Below are 25,813 nucleotides of genomic sequence, written 5' to 3' on the forward strand. Positions count from 1 at the left end.
CAACTTGAAGGTGACTGATTTTACTGTCATAGTGAATTAGGAAACTTGACATTTCGGACGTCAGTCTTTTTCTTCGATTCATTTTTACAAAGTGATCGTTCACGAAAATTTATTTTAACGTTTCTCTAAGCTTCACTGGACAAACCACAATATTGCCGGATCGTTTCTTTGACGGCCTGTCTCACTTCCCTGATTCGCCACAAATAGAGTGCAGGGTTCAGCGATGAATTGAAGAAGATTAAAGTCGCAGTGAACCCCACGGATATGTTCAAAGTGTCTCCAGTTATTGCCTTCATTCCCGAAACTACGCTGTACGGTAGATAACAAGCTAGCAATGTTAAATGAATCCAGAGCGCGCTTGAAACTGTTTTCTTGTATCGTTCAATGTGTAACGGAGAGCTTTTGTTTGGTTGCCCTTGAGACACATAAGGCTGGACTTTAATGTGTTCCACACGGTTGTCTCGGGGATTGTGGCAACACTTTAGCCAGACTGCGTTTGAACGTGTTTCCTTCTGCCGTTGGGCATTGAGTACTAGTGAGCTTTTACTAGGTTGTGTTTCAGAGTTAGTTGCATGAACTCTCATTTGCTGCAAACGAAGAATGTAGTAAATTTTGGTGTAGCAAAACGTCGACGTCACCACGCAAAGAGAAATGCCCATCACACAGGCCACGTAAAAGAAAAATTGGTTTGATAAGAAGCTCGTGAAACCATTTGCGATGTTTAACACCCAGCTAAGAACCAGGAATGTACGGACTCGCCTAATGGTCACTGTTTGTCTGTATCGTACTCCAAGCGTCAGAGCTAGCAATCTGTCGATGCTGATAAAGGTTAGTATGAAGAGCGACATTCCGCTTAAAACTGCACTGGTGAAATAAGTTGAAACAACGGTGAATCGATAGAGGCGCAAGTTTTCAGTAAGAATGGAAATAGCATGAAGTGCTGCTAATGGCTGCGAAAGGAGGCCAACACAGAGATCTGTAGACGCCAGAGAGCGGAGTAACAGTCTTGATGGCGGATGAAGCAAACACTCCTTTCGAAGAGCGAGGAAGATCAGAATATTAGCTAAAGTCGCAGTTATAGCTAGCAAAATGTTTGTCACCGACAGAGCAATAAACGAGTTATAAACATAACCCAAATGTATACTTTCAAACAAGGTTGGGCGAACCTCATCATTCGACATCCTCAAGAAAAACTGGCGCTCGTTTTATCAGAGAACTTCCAGCTTTCCTCTTTCACTCTAAAAAAAAACATAAAAAAGAGTATGTGGAAAACAGGTGGGATTGTTTGCTTTTTTAGGAAATGGAGCCATTATTAACTCTGGCTATTATGGAAAAACCAAATTCAATATAGAGTTGTTTACATTTTTGTGTACCACGCACTGATTACCTCGTTTCTGCCCCTCAGTAACTGACGCAATGCAACGTTTCCCATTGTGTATTTTTAATGGCTATTATGGAAAAACCACGTTCAATATAGAGTTGTTTACATTTTTGTGTGCCACGCACTGATTACCTCGTTTCTGCCCCTCCCTAACTGACGCAATGCAACGTTTCTCATTGTGTATTTTTAATTTCTAGCTTCACGGACCGTTTAATAATTTTACTTGTATTCCCTTCCTGCTTACAAACCCTTGTAAAGTTGAAACTTTTTCGGGTTGCTTAAAAAAATATTTGTTCGTCTAGATTAATTTAGTTAGTGTTGTATACAAGATGAACTCTTCGGTTTTGGCGTTTCATCAACCATCTTAACTGAAATACTAAACACTCGTTTTAATTTCGCATGGAAAAATTTCATCGTCGTGTGGAGAACGACGTATACAATCTTTCTTAATAAGTATATTGACTTTCCAGCCGAGACTGAATATTCTTATTTTTCTGCCGATTTCAGGCGGAAAATATCCCTATAAATATCCTCAGATTATAGCGTATGAAATTTCTGTTTTCAAATGTATTTGCTGTCTGGATGCTGTTAAAGTAATTTTGGAGCCAGCCTGCAGAACAAATAACTCCTTGCAGAAATATTTTCAGCATCGAACATACGGCTAGTGCTGTTTTTGTTGCTTTGTGGTTAACCAGTTTGTCGTTTAGAGAAATGAAAAATTTATACGGTTTAGTTAAAAATATATAACTGTATTGTATTTACAAATTTTCAACACACAAAATTATATTCTTTTCAAAATCTCAGCTTCGGGTTTAATCTTGAAATATTCTTGAAATTTCGCAAGTTTCAGCCTCGAGAGTCATAAAATATATCCTTATAAAAATAAAGAGTGCACTATGTATCTGCATACACTGAGGGTTTTTTCTTCCCTTGCTTACCCCGCCATGCATCCATAACGCTCCCAGTTAGCTAAAAGACACTTTCATTTATGTCAACTAACTACATGTCACTCTCTGCAACATGAAAGGCCCAAGTACTCTGTTTATTCGCTGATGTTTGGATGCTGTGCAAAGGTAAGTCACTTACATCAACACACTGTCAAAAAGATGGATGAAAATAATTACAACAGTATTTTGTTTCCTTTAGAGCGTGCAATTTTTCCCCCAGTGAAGGGGTGTAAAACGGTTTTTGACAACAAAAATTTACAAATGATGACGTGCTACTCAGAGAAGTGTTTGGCGCCGCTTATTCGCTATCGCTACTGCCTCATCTCTAGGCGTCCTTCTTCCACTGGAGCTCGGTGCCCGTGGTATTGTGGGTCTGTTGCACTCATCCAGCACTGCGCTCCTTGCTAACCATCAAGCACCGCGTTCCTTGTTTCCCGCTCTTCGCCGACGAAACGCAACGGCGCCTGAGGACGAGACACGTACAGCTGCCGTTAGCCGATGAATTTTCGCGCGCTAGTAAATCCCAATCAGCAACGACACTCACATTTACGGATTGTATTACCTTACTTATATTGTGTTTTAAGAAATGAATGTCAAAACAATTTTCACCTGCTAAGCTTGGAAAAACGGTTTGACCATGCTACTATGAAATCAGAAGTCTGTCGTGCAGGTGTAAACTTCTCTCCCTGTCTCCCGTCCCTCAATCCCTACTTCCTCCCCCACCCCTCTCTCCCCCGTTTTACGCCTGCTGTGCAGGCTATGAAACCAGTTTCTTTCAGTAACATTAAAACAACGTTCTACTCAGCTTTCTGCTAAGGGAGATCAGTCCTATCCATATCATCGCTAAACCACCTATGTCGAGGTACGGTACCGTTTGAACAATGCTCAAGTAATGCAAGCCTGTTTATCTCTATATATTGAGAACGGAACTTTCGTCTCTTCTAGAGTTAAATTCAAGCCGACGGTTATGCAGCTGAATTGTTAAGCATAAGATCACAAGCTTACACTTGTGAGACGGTAAGGAATAATTTGATTACTCAACTCCGAAATTAATTAGTCCTTGCGTAACATATAATTATGAAAGGACGTGATTTTCCGCACTTTGTGTCAAACCCATTGCGTATATATGCACCTGCTACCAAAACGCTGCAGAACAGGGCAAACACTGCAATTCTCTGTTTACTTACTGATAAGTTGACATGCCAAGGAAAGAGCAATAAACTAACTGAAGTAGATAGGTACGAGGATTAAAAGAAATCGTCATCATAAGTTTTCAGTTGCTACCTCACTAAAGCTACAGAACAAATTCTGACAACTCCAATCGCAAAACGCCATCGCAAAAATCATCACAATTGAGCTAGCCTAGGAGCTACCTGATTGGACGAATACTGACCTGTCATCTTCACGTTACAGGAATACGTTGTATTTAGCAACAGAAGCAATCCTGCAGAAAAATTTTTCTTTTCAAATTGTGTGTATAATAATGTATGAGGCCGTAAGTTTCAATGCCCCACCTCGTTATTACGTTAAAATATGGCATCTATATTCAAAGCCGCTTCTAATAACCAAAAAATTATTTAGAAAATGAAACAAATATAAGTCAAGAAATGGTCTTTAAACTTAGTTGAAGATTACAAAGTTAAATGAAACGCCCCGTCGTAGATGTTCGTTGAAAACTGACGTTTGGAGCGTCAACCTGGGCTCCAATTGAAAAACCAAAGTATTGCCTGATGGTTTCTTTCACAGCTTGTCTCACTTCCTTGATTCGCCAACAATACAGAACAGGGTTCACCGATGAATTGAAGAAGATTAAAGTTGCCGTGAATCCCTCGGCGTCTGCAAAAGTTTCTCCAGTTATGGCTTTCAGTCCCGAAACTATGCTGTACGGTAGGTAACACACTAACAATGTGAAGTGAACCCACAGCGCACTTGAAACTGTTTTCTTGTACCTTTCGACGTGCAGCTGAGACCTTTCATTAGGTGGTCCTTCAGAAACAGTGGCCCAAACTTTTTTGCGCTGCACACGGAGCGTGCGGCAAATTTTTACGTAGCAAATTGTCGAAACTACCACACACAGGAAAATACCCGCGAGGCAAACAATGTAAAAGACAAATGTGTTTCCCAAGAAGCGAATGATCGCGTTGGCGATATTTACTGCCCAGATGAAGATCACAAAAATACGGACTCGCTTAGTGGTCACAGTTTGTCTGTATCGTACTCCAAGCGACAGAGCTAGCAATCTATCGATGCTGATAAAGGTTAGTATGAAGAGAGACACTCCACTTAAAACTGCGCTGGTTACATAGCTTGATACAACGGTGAACAGATAGATGCGCAAATGCCCTGTCAGAATAGAAATGGCGTGAAGAGCAGCTAATGGCTGCGAAATTAGGCCAACACAGAGATCAGTAATCGTCAAACAGCGGATTAATAGCCTCGATGGGCCGTGAAGACAAGAACGCCTTCCAAGAGCGAGGAAAATCAAAGTATTTCCAAGAGTCGCCGTGATGGCGAGGAAAATATTCAAGAAAGACAAAACGATATACGATCCCAAACTTCTGGTTTCAAACAAAGCTGGCTGCGTTTCTTTGTTGCCACCGTTCATTATCTTCAACTGAGAGAAATTGTGCCCAGCAGGTCAGATTGAGGAAGCAATATTTTTTAATTTAAAATTTTAAAGAATGAACATTTATCTCAGTGAACGGGGGCGGGATTTAGGGGGGTTTGTTTATTTAAAATTAAGTCGTAAATTCAAGACAAACATTCATTACAAAAATAAGATTAAGTTGCCATGATGTGACATTGTGTTTGCATAAGATTGTACCAAATTATGAGTTGAGCAGGGGAAAATTTGCGTTATTAGATAAAAGACATTTTTCTAAGGTGTAATTTAAGAAATTGATGTCAGGGCCGGAAACATTTCCAACTGCTAAAATAAAAAAGATTGAAAAATCGTTTTATGCTCTGTTTGTTGCTATATACGGCCACATCCGACGTTGATATACACTTACACTTTTATAAGAATATATTTTATGAGAATATCGAAGTTGAAATTTGCGAGATTTTAAGAATATTTTTTGAGGCTGTGATTTTGAAAAGAATGTGATATTGTATGTTGAAAATTTGTGAATACAAAACAATTACGTTTTTAGCTAAACCGTATAAAATTCTTCCTTTTTCTAAACGGCAAAATTTGCCAAAAAGTAACAAAAACAGCACGAATTGTCGAATTAAATTCGAATTTAATTGTCGAATTGCACGAATTATTGTCGAATCCCGTTGAAGCCCTGATTTTTTCCAGGCTTCTTCTTCCCAATTGCTTAAATTGAAAAATTTATTGCGATGATCATTCTTCACTTTCATCTGCAACCGCACTTCAAATATGAATTATTTCATATATACTCCACATCAAAAACAGCAATAGCCGTATGTTCGATTCTGGTGACATTTCTGCAAGACGTTATGTGCGTTATATCAGGTTTAAATGCCTGCAGGCTGGATGCAAATTGCTTTAACACCATCACAAAATACATTCGAAAACAGAAATTTCATACGCTATAATCTAAGGATATTCACAAGAATATTTTCAGCCTAAAATCGGCAGAAAAATAAAAATTTTCAGCCTCGGCCAGAAAAAAAGTATTCTTCTGAAAAATAGAGTGTATGCTGTTTTCGTTGGCAATTTGTCCCTTTCTTCTTAGTTTTGTTTTTAATAACTTTTCTTCTCAGCTTTCTAGGGAAATAGGGAAATAGGGAAATCACGAAAGTACGTGATTTTCGGCATTCTCTGTGCAATCCTTTGCGTGTTAAATGCCGGGCAATACTATTTAAAAGTCTTCAACGAATGTTTATTCATTTCCGGTGAGTCGCGCTCACAAGCCAAGTTATGAGCAATTAGCTACCTTGATGCTTACAGATAAAGAGATGTAGAGAAATACACAAACAAAAGTTTTTTATTTAATTTCCTTGAAACAGACCTAACTCTGAGAAATATAATATCCAGAAATGAACGTGAAAAACCTTTTAAGCTAAGTTAGCTGAAGGGCTTCCCAGCAATACTCTCGAGCATGGCTGTGACGTTACGCTTTAAGGACACATCGAGTTGCTTAGCAACGGGATACCGAAGGAGAAAAACGAATTGTTTTCAATGTGCGTGTACAAAAATGGGTTCTGTCGTTTCCATGTTCCAACCTGGCGACGTCTTAACATGGTGCCAATACATAAATAGCTTCTGTTCAGAACAGCTCCTGTAGTATTTGTTATTTATTTTGTGGTTGCAAAAAGGGAACTCCCAAGATCATGGGGTTTCCTCATTTATGTCAGTCTGTGCCATACTTGAAAAACTGCAATATTGCTTGATGGTTTCTTTCACAGCTTGTCTCACTTCCCTGATTCGCCAACAATACAGAACAGGGTTCACCGATGAATTGAAGAAGATTAAAGTCGCAGTGAAGCCATGAGCAACTGCAAAAGTATCTCCAGTTATAGCTTTCAGTCCCGAAACTATGCTGAACGGTAGATAACACGCTAACAATGTGAAATGAACCCACAGCGCGCTTGAAACTGTTTTCTTGTATCGTTCGACGTGTAGCGGAGAGCTTTCGTTTGGTTTACCTTCAGAAACAGTGGCCCGAACTTTTATGCTTTGCGCACGTAGAGTGCGACCAATTCTTCCGTAGCAAAATGTAGAAATTGCTACACAAAGTAAAATGCTCACGAGGCTAAAAGTGTAGAAGACAAATCTGTTTCCTAAGAAGCGAATGGTCCCGTTGGCGATATTTACTGCCCAGATGAAGATCACAAAAATACGGACTCGCTTAGTGGTCACTGTTTGCCTGTATCGTACTCCAAGCGACAGAGCTAGCAATCTATCGATGCTGATTAAGGTTAAAACAAACAGTGACACTCCGCTCAAAATTGCACTTGCGATATAACTTGACACGACGGTGAATCGAAAGATCGCCAGATGTTTAGTTAGAATAGAAATAGCATGAACAGCAGCTAAAGGCTGAGAAATGAGACCAACACAGAGATCGGTAAACGTTAAACAGCGGATTAATAGCCTCGATGGAGCGTGAAGACCAGAGTTCCTTCCAAGAGCGAGAAAAATCAAAGTATTTCCTAACGTCGCAGTGATGGCGAGGAAACTATTCAAGACTGACAGAACAATAAACGAATTATAAAAACCCAAACTCTTGCTTTGAAATATTTCTGGCTGGGTTTCCCTGTCGTTGCCGTTCATTTCTTCAAGAGAAATGTTCGCTAGGCCGGTTATGGAAGTTATACCTGATCTGATAATAGGAATTAAAACGGCGGGGCATTATAAGGTGGGTCTATTTATTCTAAAATCTAGTAAGATAATAATAAGACAAATATCCATTACAAAACTGACATTAATACCACGGTGTGACGGTGTGTTTGCTTAAGATTGTACCAAATTATGCGCTGAGCAGCGGAAAATTTGTGTCATTGGACGAAAGGTACTTGTCTGAGTCGTAAGTTAAGAAATTGATGTCGGAAACATAAAATAAAAAGATTGATATGAATCGTTGCGTGTTGTTTTTAAGCAATTTACGGCTGCGTCCGACATTGAGTTATATCAGGCTATTTCCTTTCATGGGAATATGTCCATGTCTTCTTATTTAATTTGTGTTTAATTTATTCTAACTTTTTTCTCAGTATGAGGGGAACTGGGGATTCAGCTAAGCCGTGTTTGTGGACAAGTGATGCAAATTTCAGCTAAACTCAGAACAGAAACTGAACTTTCGTCTCTTTCAGATCCAGGCTCAAGCCAACCAGAATGAGAATCAATGAACTTAGTGAAGTTGTGGGGCATACGTTAAATTACACAATTGCGACTTAAATTACTGAGTTATCTTGTAACGTAAAATCACGAGAGTATGTGACATTTCACATATTTCCGTGAAATCCTTTAGTAGTTCTGTCTATAGCTGATATTGATTCATTTAGTCATGTTCAAATGCCAAGTTACGGGTAATGGTTCCACTAAATTTGAATCTAAATCTTAACCTAACTCTTTGCTGTGCGAGAAGCTCCCTAAGCGGTATATCCCGGGGGAACACCCATATAAATTGGACGGGGGCACTGGTCGTACCTTTTAGGGTTCAAAAATGAGGTATTAGTCCTTCTTAGGGGTTCAGCCTCTAAAGATCAGCAGCGGGAGCTTTTGCAGTGTCTTTTATACATTTAGAACCGAAAAAAATATAGCAGGAGATATTAAATGTGTTATTTTAGAGTTGGTACCTCTTAGGGAAGTCCTCCCCGGGGAAATATATGCCTCAGGTGGTGGACTAACTTGAAGCTGACAGGTATTAACTTTACGGGGCAGTAAATGATCTCGGAGGCGCAAATAATCCCAGCACCGGAAATGATCTCCAGATTATAACGCAAATGATCACCGGACGCCTCCTGGACCTGAAATGGGCGTTTCGCCGTAAAGGATAGAAATGTGTGGATTCGGAAATTTGGACAGTGGATTTATAATTTAGCGCGCTAACCGCATTTCATCTAATATTTGTAGGAGCGAATTATAGAGAAATTACGTATGCTATATGCTTCATAATCTCCGAAATCGGACGTAGAAATCTTGAGTACTTCCATGGAAGCCAGTGTCAACTGACGACGCAAGTAGTGTACAGGGGGGAAACTACAACTGGTCAATTAGACAGCAGAGGCATCTCCGATAAAGTTGCTTTTATGCCTGACGTACTCGACGTTCTTCACTTGGGGGATAATTGAAAAAATATATACAACCATACACTTTTCAGGGAGTCCATGCCATTGCTAATTTTTTACGTTATCATTTGCAGGATTCATTTCCTGTCCCGCGTTTATGATCGGTCCAGTTTCGGAATCATTTGCGGGCCTGTGCAGTTCTTTCCTAGTTTAAACCCCCAGGATACCTCGATGAGGCCATGCGATCGATGACGTCACTAGGTGGTGGAAATGGGAAAATGGTGACAATTATGTTCATTTTGGTACATACAAAACCTAGGCTTGTCTAGAGGAGAATCTTTGCTGTCGTCATTGTTTAGCATACGACTTTGCACTGAAAAGGCATCACGCTAGACACGAATTGACTACAAACATTTAAAGAGCTTGTGAAACTTAACAATTGGTGAAATTTTTGGGTGAATATTCGTGGACAAATTCGCTTTCAGAAACTGCAAAATTTCCGGGTGGCAAAAGCGCTAATAAGCTCATACATTCTTTGAAAAATTTTGAGTTTTTAAACCCGCGTCGCACAAAAAAGTATTCATTACATTGGGCTCAAATTCATTGGGACAGTTAATCGTGCTGTACTCAAATTTCAATAAACAGAACTAATGTTTTTGTAGCTCCATCATAAACTGTATCGTTTATGCTAATGAGGCAAATATTGTAAACAAAGATTCGCCTGTAAGTTGAGCGGCAAAAGCAGAGCTCGGAACGAGAGAAATTTCAGGAACGCTTAAAACCCGTGTTCGAAGCGCGCGAGAAAGAGTAGTGAGCCGGAGAACCTGCAACCGAGAAGGACTTTGAGAAAGTCTGATTCAAAACCAGACAACAGTAACAAATTGTATCGATCGAAATTCTGTTGCTAGGTAACATGTTGTCATAATGACGTCATGGCATCGATCTTATTACATCACCTGTCTGTAAACATGAATGAAAAAACAGAAATCTGAGGCGGAGTTTTAAATTAGAATTTACTCTGTTAGGTAAGTTGAACAGCAGGTGTATCAGTTGAACACAAAGAATGCCATTAGCCATGCAGAAAATCACGCACTCTCGTGAATTTTCCTTTTGAGCCGAGCGGACTCTTGTATTACTTGTGCAGGGTAATAAAGCACATAACACGCTTTCCCAAGTTGAGCGGTGAAATTTTGTCTACATCTCGCGTTAGGCAAGCGCGTTCATCAAATAAAGCAAATGATTTGTTAATCAACCTGCAGTTTAGTACATTTTTAAGCAAACAAATGTTCACACTAAAGTAAATTTTATGTCATTGTTGAAACAAATGTTTGCCTTATCTCTGTCAGAGTAGACGTTTAAACAAAGAAACCTGTCTCCTTTCCAGAGAACATTTATTTTCTAACAAATCAAATTCAAGAAAACAGCTTCATCGAACTAAACGAGGGACAGTATATTTCCACTGAAGAAAATGAGCTTAAAAACTCTGCCAACCTCGTTCGAAAACAAAGGTTTAGAACTGGAGTACGTTCATAACTCCTTCATTGTTGTATCGTTCTTAAATATTTTCCTCGCTATCACTGCGACTCTTGGAAATACTTTGATTTTCCTCGCTCTTGGAAAGAACTCTGGTCTTCGTGCACCATCGAGGCTATTAATCCGCTGTTTGTCGTCTACCGATCTCTGTGTTGGTCTCATTTCTCAGCCATTAGCAGTTCTTCACGCCATTGCTATTGTGACCGAGCATTTGGCGATATTTCGATTCACTGTGGTATTGAGTTATGGCACAAGCGCAATTTTAAGCGGAGTGTCTCTTTTCACTCTAACTTTTATAAGCATCGATAGATTGCTAGCTCTGTCGCTTGGAGTACGATACAGACAAACAGTGACCATTGGGCGAGTCCGCGCTTTTGTGATTTTCAGTTGGGTGTTCAATATAGCAAATGGGATGCTGAGCTTTTTGCTGGCGAACAGACTTGTCTTCAAGATCGCTTGTGTGGCGAGCATTTCTCTTTGCGTGGTAATATCGACAATATGTTACATCAAAATCTACCATATTCTTCGTTTACAACAAATGAGAGTTCAAGCCATTTTCTCTCAAGCACAACCAAATGAAAGCTCTCCGCTGCACTTCGAACGATACAAGAAAACAGTTTCAAGCGCGCTGTGGGTTTACTTCACAATGTTAGCGTGTTATCTACCGTTTGGTATAGTTTCAGGAGTGAAGGCCATAACTGGAGACACTCTTCCAGTCGCCGATGGTTTCGCAGCGACTTTAATCTTCTTCAATTCATCGGTGAACCCTGTTCTGTATTTTTGGCGAATCAGGGAAGTGAGACAAGCTGTGAAAGAAACCATAAGGGAATACTATGGTTTTCAAGTGGAGCGCAGAGTGACACAAGTATAGAATAGCTTAGTTAATCTTAACAGCCTTATAACTGATGTCGCAATAAAACGTCAACTTTCCAAGTTTGCCATTAACGCCAAGTTACAATGCTTACAGGCGTGTTCTTGCCTCCCGCTCCGCTCTTCTCCCCTACTTTTTCGTGCCCAAGTTTTTGCACTACGCCCTAACTAACTGACCGCCTGGAAGAGATTACTTCCCTGTGAACATGGACGAAGAAGTAGAAATCCGTGGAAGAGTTTTTCAATTAATATTGATAGTGTTTTGTGGCTTGCATGCCTGATGGGTATGGCGTGCAAAGGATTTCAGATCACGGACAATGCTAGACTACGAGTAGTCCCTCTTTTGCTTAGTCCATCGAGCTAGACCGTAAATAAACCGATTTATTTAAGGTTTTGCTCGACGGACTAAGCGAAAGAGGGACTACTCGTAGTCTAGGACAATGCGTAGAACCACATTTTCTCTTGAGTAATTATACCTTGCGGATGTGCTCAGACGTTTCACAATTCGGCAACTCAGCTACGATAACTGCTCCATGACTGAAAGCTGATGACCTTAAAGGTGCTGTGTCACCCAGCGTTAGGCAATTTCAGTCATTACCACTGAACTGGACATAGAATTAACTGGAATATATCAAAATAACGGCTTAAATTAAAGTTTCAGAAGAACTCGAGAGAAACACCGAGAGAAAGCAATAAAGGGGCATGGATGTGCAAAATTAGTGTAGATTACCGTGGATTGAACAAGGATAGACTTGAGAAACATCGGCCCGCCATTTTTTAAGTTTTTGTTCATTTGCATAGAAGAGTTCGTTATACTGCTCGGAAAGCATTCTTCCTTGATTTAAAATTTGATCATGATTGGTTTGAGCTGACTTAGCTTCTGGAAGAAAGGAAAGTTTAGTTCTGAGAAGAGCTGAACTCTGTATATTATAATAACAATAATTACATTTTTGTAGAGCGCATTTCGGAACTCAATGCGCCTAACAGTAAATAACTAAGTAAATAAATAGCACAAAAAAACTAACTTAAATAACTAAGCAATTGCTTAATAAAAACAGCAAACCAATTAGGCAAGTAAAACCTTTCTTGAAAAATAGGTCTTCAGTTTAGTTTTAAACTTTCCACAGTTTAACAAATTGACGGCAGTTTTCCATGCGTTTGTCCTATTATTGACCATGAATTTCGTCATAACACCGTCAAAGTAGCTGTGGATCCGCAGACTACTTGGACAATGTTTTGACGAAATTCATTGTCAATAACAGGACAGACGCATAAAAAACTGACGTCAATTTGCTTTTTACAATAACAAATTCTCAAATTGTCGGTTCTCGCTCGCGGACGCATCGCATGAATTATAAATTCATTTGTCTGTCCGCTTATTGAAAATGAAAATTAGCCAATGAGCGCGCGGGAATTTCGGCAGTTGTTGTAAAAATTCGCTTTCCTAATGTCTTCTGTAACGAAATCCATAATTTTGGTGCAGCAAAAGAAAACGCTCTTGCACTATAACTGTCCTGAGTTTAAACCATTTGATAACTAAGTGGCGAACGTAATTACGCGATGGACGGTATTCATTAATGAGAGGTTTCAGGTAATTAGTAGATTGGTCATGCAAGAACTTATAAGCCACTGTATCACTTGTGCGTAAGCGAAAATCCCTGACGATAAGTTCCGTTCGGATTGACCATTTACCAGTTACTTAACAACCCTCAATTTATCAAGAGAGCCTAGATTGAGTTCGACCTAATCATAATTTCAAGATGGCGGATGAAATTGGTGAAGAATTAAAATGGTGAGCACTTTTTCCATTTGGATATTTCGCTTGGAAATTTTGGATTACCTTTCAAGACCTTCCGTTTATTCGAAAGGTTACCGGTTGGTCGAGCCAAAATTGTCTTACCATTTACATTCTAACCGAAAATTTCCTGATTCTTTCGGTAACAACTGCAACCTCCCTTAGCTTTTCAGGAACTTGGGCCTCGTTTTCGTGTTCATCTGCAGTGTCATTCTTTACTTAAGAAAATCGGAGGGGATCGAAAATTTACCAACACGACCCGTTGGGTACACTTGCATGGTCAAATAATGTAACTTAGATAGATTGCGTGCAGACCTAAACTAGTTATTTTTGGTTCAAAGAAAATATAGACGTTTGCTCTCAGGCTTTGACGCAAACTTCTTTTCCAAATTTAGCAGGTGGAAATGTATCTGACATCAATTTCTTAAATCACGTAGTAGGTAAGTGCCTTTTATCCAATGAAGTAAATCTTACGCAACTGAAGGCAAAATTTAGCGCAATTTTGATAAAGCACATGTCTACATCATAATAAAATTAATGTTATTTTTGTAACAAACGTTTATCTTGTATTGTCCGATGAGATTTTAAAATAAACAGACCCTCCTTATTCCGCCTCCGTTCAAGTTAGTAATTTTAAATGAACAAACATAAGTTCCTCAATGTAAGCTAGCGAAAATTTCTCTCAGTTGAAGAAAATGAACGGCGACAACAGAGAATCTCAGCCAAACTTGTTGCAAAGGAAAAGTTCGGGCTTCTATAATGCGTTTATTGTTCTGTCTGTCTTCAACATTTTCCTCGCCATCACGGCGACCCTGGGAAATACTTTGATTTTCCTCGCTCTTGGAAGGCGTTCTTGTCTTCATGCACCATCAAAGCTATTAATCCGCTCCCTGGCGTTTACAGATCTCTGTGTTGGTCTCATTTCTCAGCCATTAGCTGCTCTTCACGCCGTTTCTATTCTGACTAAACATTTGGAGATCTTTCAATTCACCGTTGTATCAAGCTATGTAACCAGTGCAGTTTTAAGCGGAGTGTCTCTCTTCGTTCTAACCTTTATCAGCATCGATAGATTGCTAGCTCTGTCGCTTGGAGTACGATATAGACAAACTGTGACCGCTAGGCGAGTCCGTATTTTTGTGATCTTCATCTGGGCAGTAAATATCGCCAACGCGACCATTCGCTTCTTGGGAAACAGATTTCTCTTTCATATTGTTTGCCTCTCAGGCATTTTGCTTTGCGTAGTAGTTTCGACATTTTGTTACGGAATGATTTGCCGCACTCTCCGTTTGCAAAGCATGAAAGTCCGGGCCACTGTCTCTGAAGGACAACCGAATGAAAGGTCTCCGCTGCATGTCGAAAGGTACAAGAAAACAGTTTCAAGTGCGCTGTGGGTTCATTTCACATTGTTGGTGTGTTATCTACCGTACAGCATAGTTTCGGGACTGAAGGCCATGACTGGAGACACTTTTGCAGTCGCCGAGGGGTTCACGGCAACCTTAGTCTTCTTCAATTCATCGGTGAACCCTGTTCTGTATTGTTGGCGAATCAGGGAAGTGAGACAAGCTGTGAAAGAAACCATCAGGCAATACTGCGGTTTTTCAATTGGAGCCCAAAGTGAGATAACCGAAGAAACGGCGTGTTAATCCTGATAGCCTGATTCAAGCCTTAGGACGGACAACCATAAGTTCAACACTCGTTGAACTCACACGTCAGTTGTCCAAATCCAACACAGGGTGATTCAACTTAGTATAAAGACCATTAACTTACAGCCAGTTAGAGGGGTTTTTTTTATAATTTTTTCATTTATTTTGTCCGAGGAGTTGCTTTGAATGAATCTCATGTTGTGACGTCAGGAGGTGGCGCAGGAAAACTTTGTTGTACTATACACGTAATTAAAAAACAAGAATTTTTTCTTACTTTGATTCAGCTGCTGAACACAATGTACTTCTATGACATTAAGGTGACAGACATTCGTCCAATCTGACACTACATTGTTCTATTGTAGTGTTTACGAGGGTGTTTTGTATTTGAAATTCAGAGAGTAATAATTTCCTCAGATTGACACTCCATTACGCAAGTTGATCCAAGTCAGTGAATTTACGCAATCTTTTGGTGTACATGTACATGAAAATTTAATTTATGACGCAGATATCGATGCCATTTCCAAAACGATTGCCTCCGGCACAGGCATCTTGAAGCGAAGCAGTTCATTTGTTCCGTTCAAAATGTATTATATTTATAACGCTTTCCAGCCCCATTTCGATTGTTGTGGTGGTGTCTGCCAATCGACATAAACAACAAAATCGCGCCCCGCAGATCTTAACTTCTGCTTTTTCTGATGCCAAATGTGGAGATCATCCCTTTATAAGATTTGGCTGAAAAACTAGATGTTCAACGGAAATTGTAAACATCACTAAATGGTCTTGCCCGTGAATATCTGTGATCAAAATCAAAGCTCGGAGAAATGTCTTCTTATTCACTAAGAGATTGTGAGAGCAAACTTGCTGTTCCACTGCCCCGCACCAACTTTGTAAAAATTTTTAAAAACTGTTTTAGTTGTACTGGTGTGGTGCGGAACTGGTGTGGAGTAGCTGACCTGTCAAACTCCAGCAAGAACAAACTCTCGCTAGTTTAACTTCGGCTGCGCGGCGACTTCTTTAACATTTGTGAATAAACACACAACATTCATGGAAAGCAGGAATTTGTTTTCTATTGTTATTATTATTGTAACTACCATTTTTTAATATATTGAAACTAGAATGTAGATTTAAGTAATATATACTAAAAAAAATAGTTCGTAAGTCCTTTTGCTTTTAATCATGTTCAAGAAACCACGTTCTCGAAAGCCGTCGTAAAAACAGCCGACAGATACCCAAACTGATTGTCAAGCGCTTGCAAGCGCTTACAAGCGCTAGCAAGCTGACCTACATACGTACTTTATTGTAACCTCTCCAACGGGGCTTTTCAGGAACAAAAAGAAACAGTAGTAATCACAGTGCAATTAAGTAAAAAAAAAACACAACTTTAACAAGAGTTTAAGCAATTGTCCAAAAGCTTATTCTTCAAACGACGTTTAAAAACTTCGACCGAACAACTTGCGTTTAATAGAGATGGTTATAAATTGTTCCAGAGGCCATAGTCCTAACAGTAATAACATATTCGCTTCTTGAAACTGTTCAAACAACCAATCAATCAATTTATTAACGTCAAAACGTGGCATGAGGTTCAAATTAGTGGGCTTTGACCCTTCCCAGTCGTACGCTTGCTTTCTTGCTAGTGGGTACTGACGTCATAATGACATTTCATATTGCATAGCAACATGATTCCGATCAAGGAAAAAGATTTCTCTCTATCTCTGCGTAACAAAAATACAAAAATATAAATAAATTTGATTTCAGCGGTGAAACCTTCACAGAGTGGCTTTTCGTCCACTGTTACCACATCGAATGGGGTTTAGAAAAGTTTGATATCATGCAATGCATTTTTTCCTTCCTTTTTATTGGCCGAGAGCCAACAAAAGAACTACCTACAAATAATGGTCTGCTCATGCGTGATACAGTCTAAATGTGTTTTGCTGCAAGTAATATTCTGCTCATGCGCAATTGCATAAAAATTGACAGTTCGCTTCCCTGAGTTGTCAGAGAGCGATTTAAACATGAAAACAAACTTGGTCATGGTGGTCGAATGATAAAGCAATTATTGTACTCGGTTATCGCAAAATATTGTGATTTGTCAGTATGTCGAATATCAATTATTTGCCTCAGACTTTGGCTCAGCTAGGCAAATTAATGTTTTGCATGCCACTGACAAATTACGATATTTTCCTCAACCTCATCCAACATTTTTAATTTGGGAAGGGAGGAACAATATGCAGTAAAGTCGCAAATTCTCGGTCTCAAACATATTTATTATCAACAGTCAAAATCTACAAAGAACTGCCGGAAAAACTGGTGATTCACTGTGCAACAATCAACAAACAAAATAAAGACCTCTTGGCACTGAAGGCGGCGAAATTTCAATCTAAGTGTCTGTCTCTTCGAAAATTCTTATATTATTTTGGCAGGATTGCCGTTCACACTCAAGAACAAAAAAAACATCCGTGAGCAGTTCTGGCCATTGTTTCCCTCGACGTCTAATTCGGCCGCTTGGCTTTATATGGGAGGCCGTAGGGAGCCCAACTGTTAAAAAGCGCTCTAGCAAGTTTTTAAAGAAACAATAAACCGAGCTTAGGATTGAAGTAACGACATGAAGAAAACCATTAGAGCAAGGGAGGGAACTAACAACAAACTCAAACCAGACTGATATATATAACGCATCAAAGGTTTTCCGTCCACACTACGCCAGAGAAATTTAGAAACGCAGCAATCACCAGTCATTTTAGCCAGTTCTGTTTGAAGAAACCTCGGTCGGGGAAATTACATGATTATGTTCTCGAAAAGCTCTGTTTTCAAACTGTTTTCCATCCACACTAAACCGGAAATCCGGCGTTTTCAAGTTCTTCCTGTACTGTTTGAAGAATGTTTTTGAAAAGCTCCGTTTTCGAGACGGATCAGTGTGGACGGTAGGCCTAACCGTAGAAATAAAGCTGCGTTTTCAAATATCTCCAACGTAATGTGGACGCCGCCTCAGTTAACACTTAGTTGGTTATTGACTTAACGTTAAACGAAGCAAATTAAACCACCTAAGGCCACCCTCACACGTTGAGCGGCGGCTCTTATGAATTTTTATCGTGTCTAAAGAATGATTAAAGATTTTAGAAAAGATTTTCCGTCAAGACGTTAGTCCCCTTTCGTCCATGAACTTGGAGTGTCGACGTTTCGATCGCCAGCATATTGCCTTGCGACATCAGTTACAAGGCTGTCAAGATTAACTTTGCGTTTCTTAACTTTTACCACTCTATCACTCCGGGCTCCACTTGAAAAACCACAGTATTGCCTGATGGTTTCTTTCACAGCTTTTCTCACTTCCCTGATTCGCCAACAATAAAGAACAGGGTTCACCGATGAATTGAAGAAGATTAAAGTCGCAGTGAATCCCTCGGCGACTGGGAGAGTGTCTCCAGTTATGGCCTTTAGCCCTGAAACTACACCAAACGGCAGATAACACGCTAACAATGTGAAGTAAACCCACAGCGCACTTGAAACCGTTTTCTTGTATCGTTCGAAGTGCAGCGGAGAGCTTTCATTTGGTTGCACATGAGAAGAACTGGCGTGAACTTTACTTTGGGTTAGATGGAGAATATAGTAGATTTTGATGTAACATATGGACGATATTACTACGCAAGGAGCAATGCTCGCCACACAAACAATGTTGAAGACAAATCTATTTTCCGGCAGAAAGCTTAGCAGCCCATTCGCGATATTGAGCACCCAACCAAAAATCCCAGAAGCGCGGACTCGCCCAATGGTCACTGTTTGTCTGTATCGTACTCCAAGCGACAGAGCTAGCAATCTATCGATGCTTAGGAAGGTTAGAGTGAAGAGAGACACTCCGCTTAAAATTGCACTTGTGCTATAACTCGATAACAACGTGAATCGAAATATCGCCAAATGTTCAGAATAGAAATGGCGTGAAGAGCAGCTAATGGCTGAGAAATGAGACCAACAAAGAGGTCTGTAAACGCCAGAGAGCGGATTAATAGCCTCGACGGTGCATGAAGACCACAGTTCTTTCCAAGAGCGAGGAAAATCAAAGTATTTCCAAGAGTCGCAGTGATGGCTAAGAAAACATTTAAACTCGATAGAGTGATAAAGGAGTTCTAAATATACTCTAGGCTTGAATTGATGTTTTCAAACGATGTTGGCAGAGTTTTTAAGTCGTCAGCGTTCATTTTCTTTAAGGGGAATACTCCGGAGTCCGTTAAGCGTGATCAAGCTGTTTTCTTGAATGTAAATTAAAAAAAATAAAATAAATGTTTCCTTTAAAGGAGGTAGGTTTCTTTGTTTCAAGTCTACTCTGACAAACATTCGTTGCAAAAATGACATAAAATTTACTTTAGCGAGAGCATTTGTTTGTTTAATATTACACTAAACTGTACGTTAATGTGAACGAACCATTTGCTTTATTGGATAATAGTGCTTGCCTAACGCAACATGTAGGGGAAAAAAATTATCTCCCACGTTTGGGAAAGCTGGCTATCTGCCAAACTGTGCCTGATGGGGCACTCTACTAGTTTAACTGTAAACGAGAAATGCGCGGGTCCGCTCAGATAAAAGAGAAATTCAAAAGAATACGTGACTTTCTGCATATAGTTCGTGAGATTTTTTCTGGTTAAATACACCTGTCGTGTAAACTACATACAAGGTAAATAGTAATTTAAAACTCCTCCGCAGATTTCTCTTTGTTCATTCTTTATTACAAACAAGTGATAGCATAACAAAACTCATGTTTCTCCGTGACACCTTAACGTCATAACGACGTCATGTTACCTAGCAACAGATTTTCCATTCAGCTTCCCTGGCCTTTCCCGTGGCGGATAGTCCTTAGGTCTTCCCCTACTCGCGCCCTCGATCCACGCTCGGGTTTTGAGGGGCGTGAAAATGACTTTTCTCGTGCCGAGCTCGGATTGCGCCTCTCGACTTGCGCAAGCGTTGATTATGTATGTAGCAAAACGTGCATGTGTTGTCGTTACCGTGCCCCAACCTCGTGACGTCACAACTTGACGTCTGTCAAGAGTGCGTTTCTGAAAAACCAAACGAGTGAAAAACATTCTTATCTGCCGTGTATCTAGACTAGAAGAGGCCATAAATTTGGTTTAAATTTTGCGTTCAACCGTCAAACAAGAGCACACTTTACTAGATTTTATAACTGAACAGTTCCTTCTCATAACATTTATTGCCCAGTTTTAATTGAATATTTTAGCGTAAACATCGTGATAGAATTCAATTCTGCCATGAATTTCATTTTGCCTGAGTCCTCAGAACAAGTCTGACAGCTTTATCAAGAGATTATCTCTTAGTTTTATAAATATTATAAAATTCACATGTTGAGATATTATTCCGTTCTCGTGCAGTTATTAAATAATACTGGAAATATTCTTATATACAATAGTACGCTGTCACAACCCTTAAAATGGACAACCGAATCAAAATAAATTCTATGGATTTGCAATTGTTGGTATTGTCAAAATTCAAAGTTACCGCACCAGCGAATCTATTGCAACTTTCTGAAAATCCCGCGATACACAAGATTAAACCGTGACGAATTACTTCAGCCTCACAATGCATTTTGACATCAAAATATTAGACTGAAAAATGAGTTCCTCACCCAAACAACGCTTATACTAACTGACAGCTGATATAAAACTCCCCAGATTTTATTGAAAATTAAATTAACTGACAAATAGTAAATGGAACTGCCAAGCTTTAACTAAGAAATTGCTTTATACCAAAATGCAAAATGACGGTAACTGCAGGAAATTTAGGGTCGATATGGCGATACAAAACTGCTGCTTTTCATTGAGTTTTAAGTCTATTTTTTCGAAGCGGTTATACTTGACGGTATTTATTTATATTATTTATTTCAGTATTTATTGCGATTCAGGTATCTCACAGATTGAAGTTTCCTGGCGAGATAAAAAAGATCAAGTTTTCCTTTTGACTGCCTGGATAGCACGCAAGTTGAAAATATTGATGAATCCCAGCAACTCGCCGGCAATGGCTGACATGGCTATATTGCCATCGAGGAGAAAGAGCTTAATGATCATCTGAGAATAATAAACTTATCGTTTGGGATTAAACCGACTTAAGAGGCCCTGCGCCTAAGAAACGACCGATGATTTCCGGCTAAAAAATAAAATCGGCCGATTTTTATCTCCCAAGTATAGGTTACCGAATACTATTTTAAAATGAATTTCTTTTGTTTCAGTTTCGCTTTAAACCAAAAATATCGAGCCGCAAACTTTTTCCGTCTGATAGCAGCAAAATCAGGCCGAAAATAAGGCCCCGCTGAAAACTGTTCGGAAATTACTATCGCAACGCAAAATAATGAGAAAACTACACAGTGTTGAAGAAAAAGGCCTTTTAATGCAATATCATTCGATAAACATCAAAAAACTGCCGAAGCGATTAAAAAATAAAGTTTCAAATATTGCATACTAAATTAGATGGAACGTTGGAGCTGATTTTAAAATAATTATTTCTCAAAAGTTCAACGCTTTTGAAAGCAGTCACAGTGATGAATCAGACATTGCAGGGATATACATCACGTTTCTGAAAAAACATTTTTCGGCCAAAGTATATTGACCTTGTACAAAGCGTTCAAAGTTACCGTGTTTACCGTTATCCTGCTACTTGGGCGAAACACTCCTCTTTTGCCAATACGGCCCTGGATAGCGTGGTAAACGCCACTTTAAACCTTGCTAGGCATTCGAAGACCATCCTGAGTAGAAGGACGTAGAATTAAAAGAGAAAGGAAGATGAAAAATACGTAGAAAAAGAAAATAACTCGAAATTACCATCTGCTAACGAAAGCTGAATCTGGGAAATGTCGTCGCGTGACAGCGGCCATTGACGTCATTTGTCACGTCAAGTCGCAAGAGCGTGGGAAAACGAGTCTGCAATGTCCTTCGTGCGGTCAGCGGCTAGGGATGCAGTCGTGACCCCATAACTCAGATCACGCTGCGGCCAAAACGGTGTGGCGGTTGGGGAAGTTTTTCTTTTTGAGTGACCATCATTTGTGAAAAATAACATAACATTGCTCCACTAAACGTCTTCTGGCCGGGAAAAATTGTTTTCCTATTTGTGTATTTGTTTGGATTCCGCCGCTGTGTAGACAAAGACGTCAATGGCCGCTGTCACGCGACGACATTTTCCAGATTCAGCTTTCGTTAGCAGATGGTAATTTCGAGTTATTTTCTTTTTCTACGTATTTTTCATCTTCCTTTCTCTTTTAATTCTACGTCCTTCTACTTAGGATGGTCTTGGAATGCCTAGCAAGGTTTAAAGTGGCGTTTACCACGCTATGCACGGCCGTATTGGCAAAAGAGAAGTGTTTCGCCCAAGTAGCAGGATAACGGTAAACACGGTAACTTTGAACGCTTTGTATAAGGTCAATATACTTTGGCCGAAAAATGTTTTTTCAGAAACGTGATGTGTATCCCTCCAATGTCTGTTTCATCACTGTGACTGCTTTCAAAAGCGTTGAACTTTTGAGAAATAATTATTTTAAAATCAGCTCCAACGTTCCATCTAATTTAGTATGCAATATTTGAAACTTTATTTTTTAATCGCTTCGGCAGTTTTTTGATGTTTATCGAATGATATTGCATTAAAAGGCCTTTTTCTTCAACACTGTGTAGTTTTCTCATTATTTTGCGTTGCGATAGTAATTTCCGAACAGTTTTTAGCGGGGCCTTATTTTCGGCCTGATTTTGCTGCTATCAGACGGAAAAAGTTTGCGGCTCGATATTTTTGGTTTAAAGCGAAACTGAAACAAAAGAAATTCATTTTTACATAGTATTCGGTAACCTCTACTTGGGAGATAAAAATCGGCCGATTTTATTTTTTAGCCGGAAATCATCGGTCGTTTCTTAGGCGCAGGGCCTCTTAATTGCCCAATAAAGTTTATTAAGCAACTATAATTTTAAAATCTAATTTAATTTTCCGAGTTTCTTCATTTTACGTTTTCAAATCTTAGTGTTTTTCGCAGAACTTTGATGTCGCGAATAGTTCCTGTAATAAGCTTGTACGGGCTGACATACGACCCAAATGTTTAATGAGAGTTTTGTTTCTTTGCCACGCAGAAGGAACTCATAACCGAGAGAATGCCAAATGCTAATCTAACGTTCCGTCCAAACTGACAAGTGCCAACTCTAACAAAAATCTGTCATTTAAAATTTCAGAGCAGGCTTGAAATTTGGTTATCAAGAACCTGTTTGAAGGAGCAAGTGTAAAACCAATGCGACTATCACGACAAAGTGTTCAAAGTTATTTTAAGAACCCAGACAACCGTTAAGGCTTTCAAATTTGAAACCTTACACAGGCTAACGGCAGTTTTGGAAATGGTAAATGATGAAGATGAAGCAACTACACCGAGTTTTTTTGAAAGGAAAAGCTTGGATTACGTTTCAATCTCGTTCATTGCTCTGTCGTTCTTGAATACTTTATTTGTCATTACCACAACCCTGGGGAATATTTTGATAGTTTTCGCTCTTCGAAAGAAGTCTTCTATTTATCCGCCATCAAGATTCTTACTTCGTTCTCTGGCGATCACCGATCTCTGTGTTGGCCTCATTTCGCAGCCGTTAGCTGCTCTTCACGCCATTGCTATTCTGACAGGACAATTGGGCATCTATCTGTTCACCTCTGTATCAAGCTATGTAACCAGTGCAGTTTTAAGCGGGGTGTCGCTCTTTGTTCTAACCTTTATCAGCATCGATAGATTGCTAGCTCTGTCGCTTGGAGTACGATACAGACAAACTGTAACTACTGGCCGAGTTCGTGCTTTTGTGCTTGTCAGCTGGGTGTTAAATGTTGTCAATGGAGTTGCGCTTCTTTCGCGGAACAAATTTGTTTTCTATATAGTGTGTATCACAACAATCTTTCTTTGCGTGTTAACGTCCACCTTTTGCTACGCCAAAATTTACCATATCCTTCGTCTGCAACAAATAAAAGTTCGAGCTATCGGCTCTCAACGAAAGCCCAATGGAAGGTCTTCTCGCACTATCGAACAATACAAAAAAACAGTTTCAAACGCGCTGTGGGTTCACTTCACATTGTTAGCGTGTTATCTCCCGTACAGCATAGTTTCAGGACTAAGAGCAATTACTGGCGAATCCTTTCTAGTCGCCGAGGGCTTCTCTGCGACTTTAATCTTCTTCAATTCATCGGTAAACCCTGTTCTGTATTGCTGGCGAATCAGGGAAGTGAGGAAAGCTGTGAAAGATGCGATCGGGCAATACTGTAACTGTTTAAGTGAGTGATATTAATGAAGGAATGTCTGTATGCAGAGTAACCTTAACTAACCTGGCAGCCAAACGAAGAAGGCTGGATAGAAAAAGTCTATATGAAATATTTCCATTTAAAAATCACTTTTTTGATTCTAATAAAGAATTATAAAAGAATTTCAAAAAAAAACATGCAGTAATTCTGTTTGTCAGCGTGCCTGAATAAAATTGCTTTATCGAGCGCCACTGCGTTAATTTTTGAAACTCAACAGAATGTTTTGGCAAAATGTAGAAAATTGAACGGTGACACATCAAGAACTTCCCTATATTCTTTCCTTTAAACCTATCATTTTATCGGGAGACTCTAACGCAAAACTACCTTGTACAACCCAAGAAAAACAACTTACACCATATGGTCACCCATTAGCCTTGCCACCCACATACTGAAAAACTACCATCGCAAAAATGAACTCAAGATTACCCCTTTGGGTCAATTGATAATCTCTTGGTCAAAACCATTAACCTGCCAAAATGCTAGTTTACAGTTTATGTGTGGTATAATATATGGAAAATTTTATTGTTCTTGTGGAATGATTCTTTATTTAGAGTTTTATTAAGACTATACGAATACACAACAAGAATCAAGACTGAATTAAGTGCTATTGTTCTCACACAAGATGATCGTGGGGTGAGAACACGCAAGCTTTATATAATCTGTACAATTTTCCCCCCTTTAAGGACGTTCGCTCGAAAATGTTCTACTCGATAGATTTTCTTCAAACTTCTACTGCGGTCAGATAATAAATTACTTGTTTCAGAAATGAAAAAAAATTGGGGGTCACGGACTTCGTTTCTGAGATAAAGCGTGTGGAAAACTAGTCTGCTTTAGAAAAATTGGTGCGCGTAAATCGGCATGGTCTCCAGGGTTTTTAGCTTAAAATATCAAAGTTGAATTAACGGAGACAAACTATCCTAGTAATATTTTGTATAAGTGAATCCCTTGCATTAATAATCGCAAATGTCGCCAACGTTTTCACAAAACTTAACCCTTCGAGAGACGTTTGAAACCGCCGCACAGATAAACGAAGAGCTAAAAAGAACGGAATTCGATGGTGCATTTTGCAAAAGATTCAAACTTCTGGATTTCTTCATTTTTTCGCTAAACGTAGAAACTCGGTACAGAAAATGATCCATCAAAAGAAAAATAGGGTCGCCGAACGTCCAAGACTGTTAAATCCAGGCAAAGCTATAGCAATGGCCATCTGCCCTATCATTGTTCATTTTATTACTTAGCGCGTGCATCGATGCATGACGTGGCGTGTGATTTTGCGATTTTGTGATTTTTCCTTAATTTGGCGTTTGATAACATTATGGAACAATAGGAGCCTTCTGCCATGTTATCTATACTCTACCCTACAACTATCTGCTTCTTTTTCGACTTTTCTTCTTGGAGAGCAAAAACGCTATAAATTCATCGAGACCTTTGAAACGTTTTACACAAGAAGTACTTAATCTCTAGCAAAAAATGTTGAGGTTTCATACAAAGCAATCTAGTTCCAACATAAAGGCTTTTTCTCCTATGCCAAATGTCTCCTTGGACGGATTATTATTGTAACTACCATTTTTTAATATATTGTAACTAGAATGTAGATTTAAGTAATATATACTAAAAAAGATAGTTTGTAAGTCCTTATGCTTTTAATCAT

General features: G+C 39.4%; 6 protein-coding genes and 1 pseudogene across 6 annotated transcripts; 3 read left to right on the plus strand and 4 right to left on the minus strand.

Annotated features, from left to right (window-relative positions):
- LOC145483982 (5-hydroxytryptamine receptor 1B-like) lies at positions 1 to 1,678 on the minus strand. The gene has a single exon (XM_081462571.1). It carries the CDS (start codon positions 1,179 to 1,181, stop codon positions 126 to 128), a length of 1,056 nt encoding a protein of 351 aa, XP_081318697.1. The 5' UTR covers positions 1,182 to 1,678; the 3' UTR covers positions 1 to 125.
- A 391-nt stretch (positions 1,679 to 2,069) lies between these two features.
- Positions 2,070 to 4,959, minus strand: LOC145485417 (histamine H2 receptor-like). Its single transcript, XM_081464084.1, has one exon. It carries the CDS (start codon positions 4,931 to 4,933, stop codon positions 3,968 to 3,970), a length of 966 nt encoding a protein of 321 aa, XP_081320210.1. The 5' UTR covers positions 4,934 to 4,959; the 3' UTR covers positions 2,070 to 3,967.
- A 1,374-nt stretch (positions 4,960 to 6,333) lies between these two features.
- LOC145485418 (histamine H2 receptor-like) lies at positions 6,334 to 7,937 on the minus strand. Its single transcript, XM_081464085.1, has one exon. It carries the CDS (start codon positions 7,568 to 7,570, stop codon positions 6,626 to 6,628), a length of 945 nt encoding a protein of 314 aa, XP_081320211.1. The 5' UTR covers positions 7,571 to 7,937; the 3' UTR covers positions 6,334 to 6,625.
- A 2,502-nt stretch (positions 7,938 to 10,439) lies between these two features.
- LOC145485419 (adenosine receptor A2b-like) lies at positions 10,440 to 12,436 on the plus strand. The gene has a single exon (XM_081464086.1). It carries the CDS (start codon positions 10,493 to 10,495, stop codon positions 11,426 to 11,428), a length of 936 nt encoding a protein of 311 aa, XP_081320212.1. The 5' UTR covers positions 10,440 to 10,492; the 3' UTR covers positions 11,429 to 12,436.
- A 1,199-nt stretch (positions 12,437 to 13,635) lies between these two features.
- On the plus strand, positions 13,636 to 15,409 carry LOC145485420 (histamine H2 receptor-like). The gene has a single exon (XM_081464087.1). The coding sequence runs from the start codon at positions 13,918 to 13,920 to the stop codon at positions 14,863 to 14,865; it is 948 nt and encodes a 315-aa protein (XP_081320213.1). The 5' UTR covers positions 13,636 to 13,917; the 3' UTR covers positions 14,866 to 15,409.
- Positions 15,410 to 16,786: 1,377 nt separating this feature from the next.
- On the minus strand, positions 16,787 to 19,052 carry LOC145485706 (adenosine receptor A3-like; annotated as a pseudogene).
- A 4,156-nt stretch (positions 19,053 to 23,208) lies between these two features.
- Positions 23,209 to 24,143, plus strand: LOC145486075 (histamine H2 receptor-like). Its single transcript, XM_081464783.1, has one exon. It carries the CDS (start codon positions 23,223 to 23,225, stop codon positions 24,141 to 24,143), a length of 921 nt encoding a protein of 306 aa, XP_081320909.1. The 5' UTR covers positions 23,209 to 23,222.
- The last annotated feature ends 1,670 nt before the right edge of the window (positions 24,144 to 25,813 follow it).

The sequence above is a fragment of the Orbicella franksi genome, chromosome 4 (assembly GCF_964199315.1).
Source record: "Orbicella franksi chromosome 4, jaOrbFran1.1, whole genome shotgun sequence".
NCBI classification, from domain to species: Eukaryota; Metazoa; Cnidaria; class Anthozoa; order Scleractinia; family Merulinidae; genus Orbicella; species Orbicella franksi.